We start from the raw sequence: 20,925 nt of genomic DNA, 5'->3' as shown, positions 1-20,925 counted from the left end.
AAACTCCATGAAAATTAACAAATTCTATTTTAAGGGTGCTTCCTTATAGTCAGTTTGACATTTGATTTTTTTTTCCATAGAAGATTACCAGCAGTTAATAGAAGATATTGTAAGGGATGGAAGGTTGTACGCGTCAGAAAATCACCAAGAAATTTTAAAAGTAAGTAATGCTTAGTTTGTTATTTAATATTGCACATTTTGTTTTTATTCTGAAAACATATTTCATATGAAAAGCAAATATGCATATAATTTAAAGCACTACTGGCTTCACAATGAGTGCATAGATGAAATATTGTGGTGCACAACTATTTAACAAAACGGAATGTTTATTAAATGCTATCAGCTGAAATACACTCAAATCTCTTCTTTGAAGTTACCCACAGTGAAAACCAAGGATGAGATTGGAGAGCCTAACATGTTACAGCCTAAGGGAATCATATGTGCACCATGGTATAAGGAAACAGCTGCTCACAGGATATTTAATTCCCAGCAGATTAGCACATGAAAGCTTATTTGAACAGAGGTGAAATGTTTGTAGGTGCTTAGTCTGGGACATAGGTTCTCAGAATGTATTACAGTGAGCTTCCCTCAAACCACAGAACAGTCCTTGGGCCACTTCTAGATATTGGAAAATGCACCATGGCCTCATGATTCTAAAAAAAATAAATAAATAAATAAATAACTTTGTGTTGCACAGAGCCCCCCCCCCAAAAAAAAAAAAAACATATGCACACACACACACACACACACACACACACACACACACACACACACACACACACACGAGTAACGTACAAAAAGTCACTCCATTGTAAAATAGAGCTGCTTCCCATGTTTGGCTTTAAGCTTTATTTTAGATTGCTAAAATGGAGAACAGTAAAGACTGCGAATTGTAGATGCGTCTTCGGAAAACATTTTCAAGAGCTACAAGGAAGATAGAAGAAAAATCTTTAACCCCTCAGAAAATATATGGGACATTAATTTCGTAAACATCAATATGCAGAAATTGATAAGAAGGACGTGTAAAAATGGAAGCCAATGTGGAATCATAGCATAATAAATAAATAAGATAGTGGCTAACCCTAACTGTTTCTGACTTGAAGGGCATATAAATCTGCAATTATCAAGTGGATTCAGGGAGCCTAATTACATATAAATAAATGGCTATTCCTCATTTCATCACACAGGCCAAGTGGATCAGATTGCATTATCTCAGTTTATTTGAAAACCATGCTAAAGGCTAGAGCACAAAAATAGTCTAAATGTAGAACTATTGCACATAATCACTGTAATCAGTAGTTAGATTATAACAGTATACATTGCTGCTGTACCCCATCATTGTCATCAAATGAACATGAAAAATATCTATTTATGTGTCAAAACTGAAATGTTAAAAAGTAATACAATAGTACTATATGTTTGTAGATATCCTGAAATTGGGTGAACTGATTACTGCTCTTAGAATAAATATGCAGAACAATTGAATTCACTGTGTATTTATTATTTAAAATACTTCTATTGAATTTTCTAATGCTATTAATAAAGAACAAAGCAAACATGAGAAACCATTCCAAGGCCAGCTGCCAGCATGTCTAGAAATGAAACAACACTTTTAATCCATTCCAAGGTCAATTACCAGCTTGTCTGGAAAGGACATTTTTAAATAACATTTAAACAAGAAAACATATTAAATATTATAATATTTGATTGAGGTTAAGAAACCATGTTAATCATTCACATTTCAGTCCAGTGAACAAATGTATAAACATCACTTACTTTTATAGCATTCAAACATTTCTTAATAGAACTTAAAAATGAACTTTAGAAATTTCTTGTTTCGCTAGCCATGTGATAACAATGCAATAGCTGACAGTTGCTGATAAAAATTATAATTAAATATATGACTAAAGATGTGATACCCTTCTCAAACAGCTCTAGTGAAAAGTGAGTCCAGTCTGAATTTATTGTAGATATAAAAGTTTCTTTTCAAAAGACCAGAAAAGGAGTCTATTCTACAATGCCAAGATATGCAAACAGCATCTACTTACATACTAACATGACAGATTTTATATCCCCCATCTAAATGGTGTTACGTGTGCATTACAGAAAGTCATAAAATGGCTAAAATATAGTATAAAAAGAATATCTTGAATGTTACTGAAATTTTATTTTATGGTGCTAAACCAGGGTGCTGTTACTGTGATGGCTCTGAAGTCTTCTTAAGACACTCAGTCTTGCTGGCTTGGTTTTGCTGAAATCAAAGTCTGGTTATAGTTGCATTCACAGTCTGTTGCATACAGAAACTTGTAGAATATACACTGATGAGAGAATATACTTTGCAGCACCAAACTCAGAGCAGTAACAAATAACTTTTTATAACAAACCACACGTACTACTGTAGCAGCTTTAGGTTCGATTCTAGTTTACTTCTTGAACAACATGGATGATGTGAGAGATACAATGTTACCTCGGAACAAGTGTGTGTTCCTACACAGATATCTCTAACATAACTGAATTAATACAGATCTTATATGCAGTTCTAGTCATGCACACACATATAGATTTCCTCTTGGTATCATATTTTGGAGAATTGCTCATCCTGTTGCAGATGCTGACTTGATGATATTATTTTCAAGCTTCCTTGCTTAACAATGTCACATTTTTGCTCTTTGTATGAGAACATCTGTTCTTGTGCAAATGCTGACTTCAAACTTTCTTACTTAACAATGTTATATGATGCAGATTGTTTTCCTGTTGTCCAGTCTTTAAGAAATCAGATTAGTTTTTTTTTTCTGACAATGTGTAAACATACATCCTGTTTTTACATTTTTGCTCTTACTGACAATGTAATGCATACATAAGAGGTCAGCTTTTACATTTCTGCTAATTCTGTATGAAAACATGTCTGTTAAGCAAGTTCCTTATTTTTCAACCCGCAGTCATTTAGTATGGATGTTAATCACATATTGCTAAACTCTATTTCTACATTTAAGCAAGCTTTATTTTATACCTTATTTATTTTGCATATTTATAACAGAATTACTTTCAACTTTAATATTTTGTTGAGCATATTTTTACAATTCCCTCTTTTTATTTTTTAACGTACTCAAAACACTTTATACTGATATGTATTTTTGATTACATTATATAGAAAACACATTAAGAAACAGAATCCTTAGTCTTTTTTGATACAAGTCAAAATGCAATTTTACATAGTTAATGCAATGATATCAAGTATTACTACTAAAACTGAATATATTTAACAACTTTTTCTTTTGCAGACCATTCTGTGAAAATATTTCACCAGTTACGAACTGTGTCTGCTTTAGTTTTATTTTTTAACTTGATTAATTTATTCTTTTGCAATCACATAATTTTGTTTATGACTTAGAACTCTTTTATTAACTCTTTGCAACTGTTGAATTAACTCTTTACTTTTATTAATCATTTTATATCAAAATATTAGAGATAGACTAATATCTATAAGAGGCAAGAACTGTGTGCTACTCCAAGCATTTATACACTGCAGAAAATATACAGTTTCAATGTCATTTTAACCATAATATTATGGTCATGTCTCTGAACTGCCCGTTAATACCTTGGTGGTAAAGTACTGAACTGGGCTTAGATAATAAATATTTGAATCTAATTATTTCAGTGTATTTATTACTTGAGGATTAAAAAAAACATGATTTATACACTAAAGAATGCTATGTACATATCAGTCCATTAGCTGTATGAGTACAATATTTTAATACAGTTTTCCTTTAACTGGGGTAACCAATACTAGTACTGATAAAATGATGGTCCAAAAACCAATAATAAGACTCCAACTTAAAACCAGTGATAATATTACAACTTGTCAAATTACTTTTGAACTTATTACAATGTATCCTGTACAGTATGTGTTTACACAGACTGTTTGCTATTCGTGCATTTCAATATAGTAGCTATCCTGGACTCATTTTTTAAACATAGTTTTTCACACATATTCATTGCTCGACATTAATTTAATTTGTACTGAATTATTTTGTATTTGTACATAAAGAGACTGTAAAGTACGTTTAGTCTTATCTTACATGTCTAGTAACATTAACATCAAGCAAAATCTTGGAAAATTCTTATGTCTCTTTAGAAGTATATAGTGGAATTGCCACCAGAGGCAACTACATACCCAGCAATTAGAAACATTTATGTTTTTGCATGCCAACATTGTCTTGCCAAAAACATGTTAAAAATAGTGACCATTGTGCTCAGTTTTTACATATTTTTACTCTCTCTTGTATAGCTTTAATAAAGCAGTTTTAAGTCATTTCTTGTATAGCTTTACAGTTTAACAGGTTGTAAATACAATTTAATATTAAACAATACAATGATAACTATTAAAACTAAACAATAATAACTATTATGATCGCTATTAGCATCTTGTAAAATATCTTATCCTGCAGGTTTAATCCAGTATTTCTAATGCACTAATACCTGTTTTCCCCTCCCCCCTAAAAGAGTATTGTCAAGAAGGAATGAGATATTATTTCTTCCTGTAGCTTTATTTTAGACCCTTTTGCAATACTGCTCACACATCAGTGTAAAACTGAGAAAGTACCCCTCCCCCTGTAGTATTGAAGTATTGTTTATCTGATTTATTTTTATAAAGCTTTTGCTGTTTACTACTACTAGTAGGTATTTGTACCCTTTTGTATACTTTATTTGAACTGTATGTATACTATAACCCATCTGCTGGCTATACTTGATGTAATTGAGTTTTTTTACTTTTAACTTTTACTTGCAAACAGATTATCAGTGACATATATGCACAATTACGACATTTTATTACAATTACCAAATAGTGCTGCATGTGAACATTTAAACAATTATGTTTTAATAACAATCATGTTTTAGAAAAACTCAAGCCACTTGTCTGGCAATAAGTCTTGTTTTTTATCTTATCAGCTCAATATTTCCTGTAACTATTTATCCAGTCTAGGAAGGTCTGAGCTCACATTTCACACTATGATGACCATAGTTAACTCTTTTTGCATTTTTCCTTTAATCTTCTGTTAATACACTTGCAATTTAAATGTAAAATGCAGTTATAAAACACTTAAAATTATATTTGTGATTTGCATAACTATGCATTTATACTACGTAACTAGACATTATTTTACAATTAGCTTACTTATTTTTTCACTTTGATTTCAGTATTTTTTATTTATTTAACTGCTCTGCCATTCATTTTACAAAGACTGCTTGACTAATACCATTTGTGATTTTATTTCTTTTTAAAATTCAGAACTTTAACTGTTTGGTGTGGTGTTACTATACTATTATAAAAATTGTAAAAAACAGATATTAGCTTAACTAACACATGCTTATATTTACATTATTTATATTTGCTGTTGTCTGCCTGTTATTCTTGTGCTTTGGAACAGATGTATTTTAGATGAAAAGAAAATACATGCATGTCAGTCTTGTGACTTTAAATCTTTATTCAAGCATGTCAGTCTTCTGACTTTAAATCTTTACTGTTATTAACTATTTTTATTTAATTTTATGCACTAGAACTGTTTTGTTTACCTTTTGACTATGCTATGAGAATGGCAGTCATATGCTCTACCTTACTGTAGTACTGATAAATGTTTTGCTTTAACTGAATGGAAGTTTTAAACATTTGAGAATGATTTGTCCAGACATCAGATTTTACCATCCTACCATGTATGCTTAACCATTTTCAAAACACAAACATATTATAAAATATATCTCTTTTGTACAGCTCAGCTGTAGTTTCCTGCTGTTTTCCAATATTTTCTTAAGCTTAGATGTTGTATGGAAGAAGTAAGTCTCTGTCAGTTCAGCTAATTTATTTCCTTTATCTTGTAACTGCTGTTGAAGAGTTTCCTGTAATGTTGCATGGTCTTTCTGACATTCTTTAGTAACCTGTTTTGCTGAATTTAAAATTCCTATGCACTTTTGAAAAAAATGTTTGTATAACTTGTCTAAACTTCCTGAACTCATCGTGTCTGTCTCTTAGAAGTTTATTACATTCTTTTGTAACAAAATGTACTAGAGGTCCTGTCAGTAACTGATTTGACTCCTGTTGTAACTCTGAAATAAACCTTTTACATGTGGTGACAGGGCATAACTGTTCAACTTCTGAATATAATGAAAACACTTTATCCTTAGTTAATTTTTTATCATGAAAAGGTCTGTCTTCACAGTCTATTTTTAGCAATATCATGCAATCCTTTTTATGACATGGCACACAAAATGCAGTTTCTGTTGAATCACACAATAAACATTTGTCATACCCCACATGGTTTTCTTTGAGATACCGGTCAAATATTGTAATACATTTGCATAATGCCTTACTGTCAACTTGCCCTAATAAGGTTTTACATTTACTAATGTGCTGTGTATACCGACATTGCAATTTATTAAAACTTGGCTTACACCTGCTAGAATTATGTCTGATAGCATCCATACTAAAAATGTGACATAGAAAAAAGTCTTACTAGTTAGCAAGAAAACAGGTGATCAGGCTGTTGTTGCTGATGGCTGGAAATTTTTCTGCGTAACTCAAGAAGCTGGTGAAACACAACAGGCAGTGAACTGCTGTGTATAGTAGATGTCCACCTTTTCTTGAAGAATTAATGGCACTGCGACTTTCCTGGACTTTTCAGGCTCAATCTGGATTCAGACGTCTGAAAAACTTTACTACTGCAAGCTGCAGAAACTGGAATACTTCTGTTTAGGATTTACACCTACGAACAAATGTTAGTTACTGCAATTTGACTGAAGTGACCCTCTGCAGGGCTTACCTCTCCCTCTGTGTCCGAATGCAGGTAGGCCCGCCATTGAAAAATTTATTTTATGGTGCTAAACCAGGGTGCTGTTACTGTGATGGCTCCAAAGTCTTCTTAAGACACTCAGTCTTGCTGGCTGGGTTTTGCTGAAATCAAAGTCTGGTTATAGTTGCATTCACAGTCTGTTGCATACAGAAACTTGTAGAATATACACTGATGAGAGAATATACTTTGCAGCATCAAACTCAGAGCAGTAACAAATAACTTTTTATAACAAACCACACGTACTACTGTAGCAGCTTTAGGTACTGTTCTACTTTACTTCTTGAACAACATGGATGATGTGAGAGATACAATATTACCTCGGAACAAGTGTGTGTTCCTACACAGATATCTCTAACATAACTGAATTAATACAGATCTTATATACAGTTCTAGTCACGCACACACATATAGATTTCCTCTTGGTATTCTATTTTAGAGAATTGCTCATTCTTTTGCAGATGCTGACTTGATGATATTATTTTTAAGCTTCCTTGCTTAACAATGTCACATTTTTGCTCTTTGTATGAGAACATCTGTTCTTGTGCAAATGCTGACTTCAAACTTTTTTACTTAACAATGTCATATAATGTAGATTGTTTTCCTGTTGTCCAGCCTTTAAGAAACCAGATTAGCTTTTTTTCTGACAATGTGTAAACATACATCTTGTTTTTACATTTTTGCTCTTACTGACAATGTAATGCATACATAAGAGGTCAGCTTTTACATTTTTGCTGATTCTGTATGAAAACATGTCTATTAAGCAAGTTCCTTATTTTTTAAGCCACAGTCATTTAGTATGGATGCTAATCACATATTGCTAAACTCTATTTCTACATTTAAGCAAGCTTTATTTTATTCCTTATTTATTTTGCATATTTGTAACAGAATTACTTTCAACCTTAATATTTTGTTGAGCATATTCTTACAGTTACATTTACAAATGTGAGTCCAGTGTGGGAAACTATTTAAGATATTACATCAGCCAGACTTCTGACAGTGGCACGTATTGAGTGGGAGAGTTTTCCTACTGCACCTCCCATACTGTGTGGAAAAGAGTTTTGCCAGAAAATGTATATGCATTGTTTCACTCGTGATGTTCAAGCAGTTCTGACAATCAAAGATATTTGATGATGAGTAAAACAAAAGAAGTCAGTAATAAAGCAGGGAAAAAGAAGATGCTTGGAGAGACAGTGTGATCTGAAATGGCAATTTCTGTGCAAACAACTACAGTTGAGGGAAATGGAGAGAACACTGTTACATTAAAAGATGTGATATGATGTTGTCCCTTTCATTCCTCCTCATGGTTGGATCCAACCCTCAGATGCGACTTGGCCTCATTCTTACAGATTAGGATCCAGGTCTCGCATTCCTTCTTCTTCCCATAATGCTCTGTCCTCTGCATAACCTCCCCAGATCTTGTTTACTGCCAGCAATGACAGACGTGGTTTTTGGAGTCTCGAGCCGTCTACTAGTAGTGGAAATCTTTCAGTAATTTTTCAGCCTTCATAACCAGATAAGTCATGTTTGATTCCATCGTTTCCTCCCCTTCCTTAGCAGGTCGATGTTAGAAGTTCTTCCTACCCTTTTTTCTCCTTGTTCTTTTGTTGGGTTTTGCCCATGCTTTTTTCTCTCTGTCTGCTGTAGGTTGTACCTGTTAAAAAAAAAAAAAAAAAATCTCTATATATTTAGATAGTTAGGCATTTAGATTTATATTTACGTGTTTAGCTCGGTGCTTCTTTCCTTTCCTTGAGTGAGTGTTGTTGCTGTTCGAGGTACCCTTAGTGTTGTTTTCTGGTGGGCGCGTGTTGTGTTTTCTTCCCTTTCCAATGATGTCTGATAAACCTGCAGGATTTAAATGGTGCGGGCACAACATCTCCCATTCTGATGCACATAGCAGATGTGTTTATTGTCTTTGGCCTGAACATCTGCAGTCGGCTTGCTCAATTTGCGAGGGATTTAATCCCCGGGCTGTTGCCAACTGCAAGAACAAATTGATTCTAAGTGTCTTTTACCTGCTTCTTCTGATATCTCTCCAGGGGCTCATACCCCTCCAAGATTGTGGCAGGGTCCTCTGACTCAAAGAAACGCCCTCACAAGTCCTCGAGGGCATCATTGGAGCCACAATCAAAATTTCCAAGCCCTTCAGATCTAACAGGGTCGGATCAGAGACCAGCGTCAGCACCAGTGGATCTGAAACACTCCTCGGATCTCAGCAGTGTCATTCATGTAGCCAGTTCTCCTGAAGCTTCGACTTCCCCATTGGATCCTAAAGCTTTGGATCCGAGAGCGAGGAGTTGAACCCCAAATTTAGGAATGGGGGCTGCATCTCACTCCTGACTGCCACATACACCCATTAGGCACTTTAGGTCACCATCAGTGGCCTTGTTCAGGTCTTCTAGGAGCCTGGCAGAGGTTGACGTGGACAAGACGATAAGGAAGATCCTCAAGACACAGGTTCAGTTGGTGGTGTTATGTGCTCCATCCCCTCTGGGATCCGCATGCATTTCCTTTCCAGTGTAGTCTCCTTTATGACCTGTCCTTTGGTACTGGAGTCCCAGGATCATTGCCACCCAGTAACAAGCAACAAGGTGTGCAACTGTTTCTAATTCAGTTTTACAAAACCTACATTTATCTGTTTCTCCCACATGTTCAATGGACTTTGTAAATCAGCGTGCACGTAGCCAACTGTCTTGGGCTGCCAATATTAGCCTGTCATCTCTTGGTTTGAATTCGTCTCTCCGTAACCTTTCCTGTGTTTGTTCCTGATCAACAAAAGGTTCTTCCAGAAGTTTTCTGTACTTGCAACTACATTTATGCTTTTTCCACATTTCTTGCCTTCTCATCTGGTCCTTCACCTCATATTCTTTCTTTCTTTTATTTGGGACATTCAGTGGCTGCCTGATTTATATCTACTTCTGGTTTGAGTTCCATTCCTGCTTGACGTTGATATGCTTCTAGTAAATTAAGCAGAGAAGTCATCTTAGATTTGGTCTCCTCATGTTTCAAAACTTTCACTACATTTGGGTCTTGTGAGGTCAGCAAATATGTGTGGAGTCCCACAATTGCAGATCTGTACATGTAATCAGTTTCAAGAAGGCCTATCCCTCCTTCAGAACAGGAAATATATAATCTTGGTATACTATGATTTTTATAAATCATTTGGTGAGCATGAAGCATCCTTCTTGTTTTCGTATCTAATGTATCCAACATGCTTTGGGGCCAGTCAGTCACTCCAAAACTGTAAGTTAGGGCAGGAAGAGCAAATTGGTTTATAGCTTGGATTTTGTTCCTAGATATCACCGCTGTGTGCAGAATTAATTTAACTCTTCTAAATTATTCCTTACTAAGTTTTATTTGCATTTGTTCATGTTTTATTGTTGATCTTTCATCAATTCCCAAATATTTATACACTCCCTCTTGCTCCAGTTCTTTTATAGCACATTCTTGCCCCAAACTGATATTTTCCTGGTGCTGCAGTTTTCCTGCTTTAAGTGTTGCTTCTGCACACTTATCAAGACCAAATTACATTCTTATATCATTTGAAAAAGTTTTGACAACCTGCAGTTGTGCTTTCAGTTTCTTATCTGTTGAGCTGTACAGTTTTAAATCATTGACAAAAAGAGGATGAGTCTTCACACTTTGTTGTTTTCTAGGAGCCAAATTGTAGCCATGGCCTAAGCTGTTAAGTAAACAGTTTAATGGGTTAATGGCAAGGGAGAATAGCAACGGTGACAGAGAGTCACCCTGGAATATCCCCCTTTGAAATTTTATCCCCGGGATAATAATCTGTCCTTTATCATAACTTAATTGCAAAGTGGTCTGCCACCGTTTCATGGTCACTGTAATGTAGTCGATCAGTGTAGGGTGTAGCTTATACATTTTTAAGCATGCTTTTATCCACGAATGTGGGATACTATCAAATATTTTTTTATAGTCAATCCATGCCATATTTAAATTCTTCCCCTTTTTTAAAGTTCTCCAGTATGACTTTATTTAACAACAAATGATCCTTTGTTCCATATGACTTTCTTTCCTTGCCCTTTTGTTATACTGCCATAATTGAATTTTCTTCTGAATGACCATAAACTCTGTCAGCATCAATTCCTGTGTATACTTTATACATTGTCTGAAGGCAGGTTATTGGTCAATAATTTTTAGGGTAGCTTGCAGGTTCACTCTTAAGTAGGAGCATTGTCTTGCCTGTTGTTAGCCAGGTTGGTGTCTGTTCGGGGTGCGCATATAGATAGTTCTTACTCATGGCCAAATCTTCGTGCAAAGTTGTTAATACTTTTAACCAAAAGTTAGGTACTGCATCTGGGCCTGGGGTTTTCCAATTAGAGGCTTTTCTTAACTTTGTTTCAATCTCACTGGCTGTTACTTCATCACATTTAATATCCTTCACCTTTAAACTTCTTATTCTTTCTTTTACTTCATCTATCCATTTGGCATCTTTATGATGTTCCACAGGATCTTCATAGGTACTTCTCCAAAATGTATCTATTTCCTCTTTTTTTGATGGTCTTTCAATTCCTTTTACCATGTTTCCCAATTCTGTATAAACCTTTTTTGAGTCATCAATAAATTGCTCATTTTGTACTTTTCCTTTATATTTATCTGTGTGTCTTCTAAGTTTTTCCGCCTGTGCTGAAATTTTTAGTTTGTTATTTGCGATAGTACATGATAGATCCTGATCTGTTCTAATACTGCACATTGCTTTTATCACATCTATCTTTCTTAGTATTTTTGTTGATCTATTCCCTCTTCTGTAGTCTTCTAACAGTGACACTTATTGTCTTAATTGCTTTATAGTTTTCTCTGTTCGATACTTCCATGATGGTATTCAATTTCTCCCCTTCCTTTCCCTCGCTACCCTGTGTTCTTGTGGTAGAACTTTATCAGCTGTTAATTTAGCAGCACAGTAATACATCCTGTTAACTTCTGTTATATCACATGGATCTCTATGGACAGTCCTAATTACTGCATTCATTTGTTTATCAGACTTCTGATGTTTTGGGTTTTATTGACCTTCTGCAGTCTATTCCTCTCACTGATCTTAATATATCTATCCATGTCTATTAAATCAAGCAACTCTTCTCTTAACTCATTTTCTTCCAAACTGAGGGCACATTCCCTGTTTTCCATTCCTTGCAGGCATTCTATAGAAAGTTCTATAGCATTTTCCTATGGCACCTTCTCTTCAGTTTCATTCTGTGCCATTCGTTGCAGTCACTCCTCAACATTGACTGCATCGGAGTTTTAAGTTTCCTGTTCCTTTCCTTGCTGTCTAGCTTCAAGTGAACATTTGTACTGATTTCTTGTGGAAGGCTCTAAAATATCTTGATATGGCACTTGACCAATTGCTTCTTGTTCCACTGGTCTTCCCTTAATTTGGATATCCATTGCTCTATCCTGTTGTGGTGCTTTCTGCATTTGATTTTCTACACTGAATCCTTCACTTTGCAGAACTCCATAACCTCAGTTTCTATTTCTTTAACTTCTCCATTACTCATCTCTTTTTCTATTTTTCCTCTTTGTCTTCTTATTTTTTGTATTGTAAAGTTTTCCATGTCCAGATTCCTTTGCCTGTATTTCTCTTCAAATATCTTTGGTGCTGCTCTTTTTGTATTGGTTTGGTTTGCTTTCTCCTTTGCATAAATATTACACCATATTAAATCTCTTTTTCTTTTCCATGTCCATATTCCTTCTTCAGATGTCTCCTGATCTTCCTGTTTCTCCTTACTTTTGGGACTCGCTCCATCATGCTGTGATGTAATCTGTGTTAGACCTGCAACACCAAATCCTTCACTTCATAGGCACTCTATAACTTAAACTTCTATTTTTTTAACTTTTACTTTACTAATCTTCTTTTATACATTCCATCTTTCTGATATATTTTTTTATTGTGAAATTTTCCATATGCAGATGCCTTTGCCTGTATTTCTCTTTGAATAGCTTTGGGGCTACCTTCTTTATATTGATTAATTTGGCTTTCTCCTTTGCACAGATATTGCACCATATCAAATCTCTCTTTCCCATGTCCATATTTCTTTTTTATACTTTTCAAATATCTGTAGGTTTTGTTGTTTGTATTTTCGCACTTCTTCAGATGCTTTTTTTCCAAATAGATCAAAGTTTCTTGATCTATATACTGTTTTCACAAATCTGTTGTATTAATGAACGCAAATTTTCATTTGAAGCTTCTGACAGTTTTTCTTGCGGAAGTTTTTTTCTTTCCTCTTAATTTCTCTCTTAATTGTTTTGTACATCTTGTGTCTGTAAATTCTGGGCTTTTTGCATAATAGTAGCAATGCATAATTTCTTTCTTATCCTCAATAGTCCACTCTATCGTCCTTATGGCTCTTCTTTGGCCCGTCAGTTTTTGTGGACTGCTACTTCCTTCTACAACAGGAGGCCATCCTTCCCCTGGGCCTAGTCTGGCCCCATTGTAGGAATGCTTCTGTATTTTGAGGATTCTACACTGTCATTTTTTCCAGTCCTGGCACTAGTGAACCTACCAGGATTGGGCACTTTTTTATCCTGGATCTTGTGCACCCAGCTATTTCTTTTAATTTTTGACCTACTTCTCTGCATGATATATGCTATATAAATACAGTTTGTATATCAGTGTCACTTTGATGAGATTTTGTAAAAATAGGGTCCGCCTCGCGAAGGTACTCACCAAGACTTGAGGATGAATTCAATTTCAGCAAAAATAGGGTCCGCCTCGCGAAGGTACTCACCAAGACTTGAGGATGAATTCAATTTCAGCACTACTACTCTTTTGTTTGCTGACTTTTCATCTCTCCATTCTGTCCTGCGTAAGCAGTGTCATGATGTTTAGGATAGCCTGCCCACACTGCTTCTACTTCCCATGTTATTGTCTTCTTCACCACCTCTTCAGTTGCAGAGGAGAAGTGGAGAGACATAGCAGCATAGATGGAGCTTGTGGAGCAACAAAGCCTTGTGTCTGTGGACTCAGTCGAGTGAAGGAAAATATTGTACTATATGTACATATATGTATATATACTTATAGTTGTATGTAATGTAAGTGGCTTGATATATTTAATTGTTATTTTTCACTGCTATAAAATAATTTATTACAACATTTCTGTCATTCTGGATGTTTGGCGAGCATCTTACAGCTAGCTATAGTTATGCTACTCTGTGTTGCAGATTGAGTAGTTGTCTTGCATAACATATTTTTTCACATATGATGTTATCTTGCAGCACATATTCATTGATATTTCCTTTCCTTTTCTTTTCCTTACTTTCCTGTATGCTATCTGAACACCCCAACTGTTATGTTATGTTATATGCGCAGTTGGCATTCATATTGCATGAAATTATTGGTGCTTAGTGATTCATCATGTTATATGACACAGTTTTGTACCACTGGTATTACTTGTGTCCATGTGGTACGATATAGACTTGTTTACTTATTGTTCACTCATGCTGCATTCTCATTGGCTGAGCTTCATGCTACACATTAAAATTTACCATATGTGTTTGCCACAGTATTGTTTGGCCAGGCTGCAGAATCTGTAACTAATGATCTGATGTTGTCAATTTTCATTTTTATCCTTAAGTATGAGTTCGGATCCGATCCTCGGATCTGACCTGGCCATTGCAATAGCTTCTGGCAACCAAAAATCTCTCGAGAACCTTACCCTACCCATAATGCCTCTGTCGCAATTACCTTAGATCTTGTTTGCTGTTTCACGAAGACATGATCCTTCCATTAGCTCTCATCCATTAAGTAAATATTTATTTATTTATTTATTTATTTTTACCAAATCTTGCTTTTTTCTTGACTAAGCTTTAACTTAAAAGCTAATTATCTGTATTTCCCCTTATCTTTTAAGTAGGTGTTTTTACCTTTCTATCTTGTACTGAGGAACTTCTTCACTACTATTGTTAGTAGTCCTTTCTACCTACCCCTACTTTTGGGATTGCTTTTCCTTTTCCCCTTCACCCTGTACTGCAGTACTCCCTTACTACTGTTGTTAGTAGTCCGCTTTTTCCCCCGTACATACATATGTATGTGTATATATGTGTGTGTGTGTGTGTGTGTGTGTGTGTGTGTGTGTGTGTGTGTGTGTGTTTGTTTTTCTTGAGTTGGAACTAGGGATGTTCATCATGTTACACTGCTGCAGTCATCACTCTTGGGTTATCCTGCCATCAGGCGGTCCCGCAGTCGGCTCGAGTTCCAAAGTCTTGGTCCGGCGTTGGTTGCTGTTGCTTCTTCCCTGACGTCAGTGCACCAGGGGTATATAAGATGCATCCGTCGCCATTTTCTTCAGTCTTTCTTGCCGCGCGGTGCCCGAAGCAGAAGCAGTTCGCAAGTCCCGGTCGGCCGACTCCTGAGATTTTCAAATCGAATTTCAGACCGAAGTCTTCATAAAGCTAAGTACCCCATTGTGGGAAGCAAATACCTCATAAGGACTTTCATTCTTATTGTATTCTTTGCCTAGGCCCAGACCACGACGTCACACGTTGTCAGTTTTGTGCTAGGTTTAATAAATGAACTATTAAACGTCGGTTTGATTTCGCCCGACATTATTTTGGTAGGAAATTTAATTATACCATGCCATCAGAGCAACCAATGACCGGAATGCATAAAAAACACAAAGATAAGGACAGGCAGCTGAAATCCAAACCGGACTCCGAGGCCTCTGCTAGGCCATTCGCCGGTTCTCCGGTTTTCAGTGAGGTGTCTACGCAGCCCCTGACGACCGCTGATTTAGAACCCCAGGCGACATCCAATTCACAAGCGGAGATTACTAGGCCTCCACAACCTTTACCTTTAGCCCCTTCCGACTCCTTACCTGAAGGAGATTCTGGTGCAGTTGAAACGCCTTCAGTTGCTGAAGGTATCTTCAGACCGACTAAACTCACTATTAAATCCTATGTAAAACTGAAAACGCCTTTAAAAACAAAGAAGACTGCACAGCAATCTCCAGTACAAGGCCCCATGCCTAGGAAACAGATGCTTAAGATGGCTGAAGACTTAATTACCCTAATCAGGGGTTCCCATCCCCCTCCTGATAAAAGGCCAAGGCAGGAGGAGGACTATGCTTCTTCTGACCAGGTTTCAATTTCCTCAGACTCTTCTGAGGAACAGGAATATTCCTTTCCCCCTTATGAAGATTCTGGTGCTGAAGAGTCTATCCCTTCTGCATCTCCCCCAGAAGACTACTCTTTTGGGGAAACCTTACATACTATGAGGGAACATTTCCACTGAGAATGCCAGGATTACTCTGATTCTAAGAAAAGGCTCTGAGAGTTCCTTTTACTACCCCAGCACAGACCACTTGCAATTCCACCTGTGTTAGACATTGTGGATGATGTTTATTCAGAATCTAGCCTTAACCCAGATTCACTACCTCCTGCACCAGCCAAACCAGACAGACACTACAGACTCCCTGACTCACACAAATTCCTGTATAAAAGCCCTGTTGCTGACCCAAAAACCATTTCCCAGGGTCCCAAAGGGGTTAAAGCCTCTACTGCTAAAAACCCTGTGCCCTCTGAAAGTGATTCTAGAGCACTAGACAGATGGGGAAAGAAAGTATATACCTCAGCTACTCTAGCTATGAGGGCCTTAAATTGCCAGTTTCACATGCTGAAATATCAACAATATCTGATGTCTCAATTAAAACAAAAAATGCTCACACATACAGACCAGCCAGATTACAAGGAAATGCAAGATTTGTTGCATTCAGCTGAACAAGTGGGAAAACATACTTTGCAATGTGGATTTGATTCATTGGAAGCTTCTTGTAGAGCAGCAGTGACAGGGTCTGTCATACGTAGGCATGCTTGGTTAAAAGAACAAACTTTACCTGATCATGTTAAAGCAAAGTTATTGGATGCACCCTTACAGCAGGATGTCTTATTTGGTGTAAAAGCAGAAGAAGTTTTAAAGAAAATGGAGGATAAGGCAAAATCTATGCAGATGGTCAAGGATTTTTTACAGGTTCAACCTCCTCATTTCAGCAGAAATTGGCCAACCAAAAACTGGTCCTTTCCAGCTTCTGCCAGACCACAGAGGGCCAGATACGGACGCCCAAGAGGCAGAGGCCAGCCACAAGGCTCTTACCAGCCTCGACATTGGAGTGCCGCAACCCAAAAAGGAGGAGAAGACAGGTCTCAAACTACCAGAATACAAACACAATGACACCCCTCAGACTACCAAGCAAAACCCTCTTGGCAGCTCCTTTGGGGGGAAAACTAGCACTTTTTGCAGACAATTGGCACATCATCACAAAAGACAAATGGGCCCTAAATATCGTATCTCAAGGATACAGATTCCATTTTCACACTTTGCCAAGGATAAAAGGAATGCCAAACCTGCCACCAAATCAATGGGCAGAGGCTCAAAAGCAAATTTCAGCTGTCATGGACATGAGAGCCATTCAACAGGTTCCTACACAGGAGCAAGGACAAGGATTTTACTCAAGACTGTTTCTAGTTCCCCGAAAGGACAAAGCCTGGAGACCCATTCTGGACCTCTCAATTTTAAACACATACCTGGAAGTACCCAAATTCAAGATGCTAACACTACAGCAACTTCTTCCCATGCTGGGCAAGAAGGCTTGGCTAGTAACGTTGGACCTCAAGGAGGCATACCTGCATGTCCCTATCAGACAAAATTGCAGAAGATACCTCCGATTTATTGCAGGTTCAACCCAATACCAATTCTCTGCACTGCCCCTTGGCTTATGTACTGCACCCAGGGTCTTCACAAAATGCCTGGCACCAGTAATTGCATACTGCAGACAAAGAGGGATTCAAATATATCCATACCTGGACGACTGCCTTATTCAAGCAGAAAGCAAGGACATTCTATTAAAGCATCTGGCATTTGTCAAAAACCTACTAAGTTGCCTAGGGTACACAATAAACAAAAAGAAGTCAAAACTAGTGCCCTCACAAGACATAATATTCCTGGGTGCCAGCTTAAATACAACGGCCCAGATGGCTTACCTCATGCCAGACAAGCAAAGACAACTGACTCAATACTTCAAAATGATGGCAACTAAGATCCAACTCCCTGCAAGAAAAATTCTGCAGGCCTTGGATTTCATGGCATCTTGCATACTACTAATACCATTTGCAAAACTGCATATGAGGAAATTACAATGATATCTGAAAAGCGTATGGTCTCAACACAGCCACAGCTTGGAAACAATAATTCCACTCATTCCCTGCCTTCAACAGGAGTTTCTATGGTGGGCTCAGGCATGTCACCTCAACAAGGGTCAGCCTTTCACCTTACCCACAGCCAGGCAAACTATAACAACAGATGCATCGGATTATGCCTGGGGAGCACACATGGCAGGACAGGGTATTCAGGGCAAATGGTCTGTAAACCAAAGGCATCTACATATCAGTCAAAAAGAGATGCTAGCTGTACAAAATGCCCTAACAGCTTTCAAGGACCTCCTACATCCAGAACAACTCCTAATAAAGATGGACAACACCACAGTGATGTGGTACATAAACAAGCAAGGGGGCACACACTCCTAACCCCTATGCAGACAAGCAATGACCTTGTGGAACACAGCACTGACCTACCAAGTTCAACTACAAGCACAATTCCTGCCAGGAAAGAAAAATACACTGGCAGACGATCTAAGCAGAAACATCACAGATCCTCACGAGTGGAAACTAGATCCACAAGTATTCACAATGATAACTCAAAAATGGGGGAGCCCAGACATAGATCTGTTTGCTTTCCCCCAAAACTACCAACTACGGAAATTCTGCACAAGGACATACCACACACTAGCTTGGAAAGTGGATGCCCTCTCATTCAGTTGGAAAACATTGACAGTATATGCCTTCCCTCCACTGCCTCTTCTGAAAAAAGTGCTGCTGAAAGCCAGATTAGAGAGGCCACAAATGATACTCATTGCTCCAGACTGGCCACGCCCACACTGGTATCCAATACTAAGGAACATGGCTCAAGGCCCACCATGGATTTTGCCTACAATTCCTCACCTGCTCACTCAGCAAAACAATCAGATTCTACATAGCCAGCTCAAGACTTTAAATCTGGCTGCATAGCAAATTGCTTAAATAACCAGTCAGAACTTCTCTCTAAAGCTGTGATGGAAGTCATTCTGGAGGCCAGGAGGCCCAGCACCAGGAAAGTCTATTCAGACAAATGGAAAAGATTCTGCGCCTGGAACCAGGCTAAAGGCCAAAATCCCCTTGTCCCAAATATTCCTCAGATTCTTCAATATTTAACTGAGATGTTGCACAAAGGACTTTCCTTCTCATCTGTTAAGATCCACGCCTCAGCTATTTCAGCTCAATACAACACGGATCCTCCTATATTTTCACATCCATTACTAAGACAGTTCCTCAGAGGGGCTAAGAACATAAGACCGCACCGGAGAGCACCAACACCAACTTGGGATCTCAACTTTGTTCTGGAAAAGCTTACACTTCTGCCCTTTGAACCAGCTTTCACTGCTGATCTACAGTTCCTATCATGGAAAACTGCCCTGCTGCTAGCAATAACTTCAGCATGAAGAGTCTCAGAACTACAGGCTCTAATGGCAGTGGAGCCTTTCGTCATTTTTCATCAAGACAGAGTCTCTTTACGAACTAACCCTTCCTTTATGCCAAAGGTGGTATCCAGTGTGGCCCTAAACCAAACCATTCATTTGCCCACCTTTTATCCAAACCCCCAGAACAAAGGGGAAAGGCTCCTACACAATTTGGACATTCACAGGCAATTATGTTACTACTGGGATAAAACTAAGGCTTTCAGAAAATCTGACCAGCTCTTTGTATCCTATGCTGCAGGATCTCAAGGAAAAGCTATCTCAAAACAGACCATTTCAAAATGGATAGGACGTATCTGTTTCTGCTACACACACCATGGGAAATCTGTGCCTGGTAACATCAGGCCCCATTCCACCAGGGCTACAGCAACATCAACAGCCTTCCTCAGAGGGGTACCAGCCAAGGATATTTTGGAGACTGCAACTTGGAGTTCAGTGCACACCTTCAACAAGCACTATCACTTACCTCTATACTCTAAAACCAGAGCTGGCTTTGCCACTGCAGTTCTGCAGGGCCTACTAGCCTCTCCAAACCCTGTTTAGTTCCACCACCCATCCTTAGCTTTGGGGTTCAACCCAAGAGTGATGACTGCAGCAGTGTAACACGGTGAACATAGTACAGTTTTGTACCTATCATAAATGTAGATGTTTGAGTGTTCACACTGCTGCAGTCCAGGTTACCCTCCCTCCATCCCCTCTGAACTAGCTGGACTTATCTATTTCTTTCTATCCTATACAACCTCTGTGGTGTATATGCTTGTGACTGAAGGTATTATTTTATTTTTATATGTATATTTTTATATAGCAATATGTATTGCCTACCTATTGGGGGCACCTGACATCTTGGGCATGAAAAACTGAAGAAAATGGCGTCGGATGCATCTTATATACCCCTGGCACACTGACGTCAGGGAAGAAGCAACAGCAACAGACACTGGACCAAGACTTTGGAACTCGGGCCAACTGCGGGACCGCCTGACGGCAGGATAACCCAAGAGTGATGACTGCAGCAGTGTGAACACTCGAACATCTACATTTAGGGTAGGTACAAAACTGTACTTTTTAGTCAATGTGGAGGGAATTATGAACAGTTCCAAATATCAGTCACTTTTGGCCCAAAGCCTTCAGGCATCTGCTAGAAAGCGGAAGATTAAGAGGAATTTCACCTTTCAACATGACAATGACCCCAAGCATACATCGAAATCAACAAAGAATGGCTTCATCAGAAAGAAATTAAAGTTTTGGCATGACCCAGCCAGAGTCCATACCTAAATCCAGTAGAACATCTGTGGGGTGACCTGAAGAGGGCTGTGCATAAGAGATGCCCTCGCAATCGGACAAATTTGGAGCACTTTTGCAAGGAATAGTGGGCAAATATTGCCAAAGCTAGATGTGCCATGCTGATAGACTCCTACCCAAGAAGACTGAATGTTGTAATTAAGTCAAAAGGTGCTTCAACAAAGTATTAATTTAAGGGTGTGCACACTTATGTAACCAGCTTATTG

At 37.8% G+C, this 20,925-nt stretch overlaps 1 protein-coding gene across 1 annotated transcript in view; it reads left to right on the top strand.

Moving 5' to 3' along the window:
- Positions 1 to 20,925, top strand: part of SCUBE1 (signal peptide, CUB domain and EGF like domain containing 1) — a 4,299,807-nt gene that overhangs the window by 4,201,144 nt on the left and 77,738 nt on the right. The window contains exon 22 of the mRNA XM_044087300.1: positions 81 to 160. Within this exon, the coding sequence (XP_043943235.1) occupies positions 81 to 160 (80 nt within the window). The remainder of the gene's footprint in view (positions 1 to 80; positions 161 to 20,925) is intronic.

This window comes from Protopterus annectens, chromosome 11.part0 (genome assembly GCF_019279795.1).
Source record: "Protopterus annectens isolate FY-2018-M chromosome 11.part0, PAN1.0, whole genome shotgun sequence".
In the NCBI taxonomy this organism is placed as follows: domain Eukaryota; kingdom Metazoa; phylum Chordata; order Ceratodontiformes; family Protopteridae; genus Protopterus; species Protopterus annectens.
The sequence above is the reverse complement of the archived record's forward strand: the minus strand, read 5'-3'. Positions and strand labels throughout refer to the sequence as shown.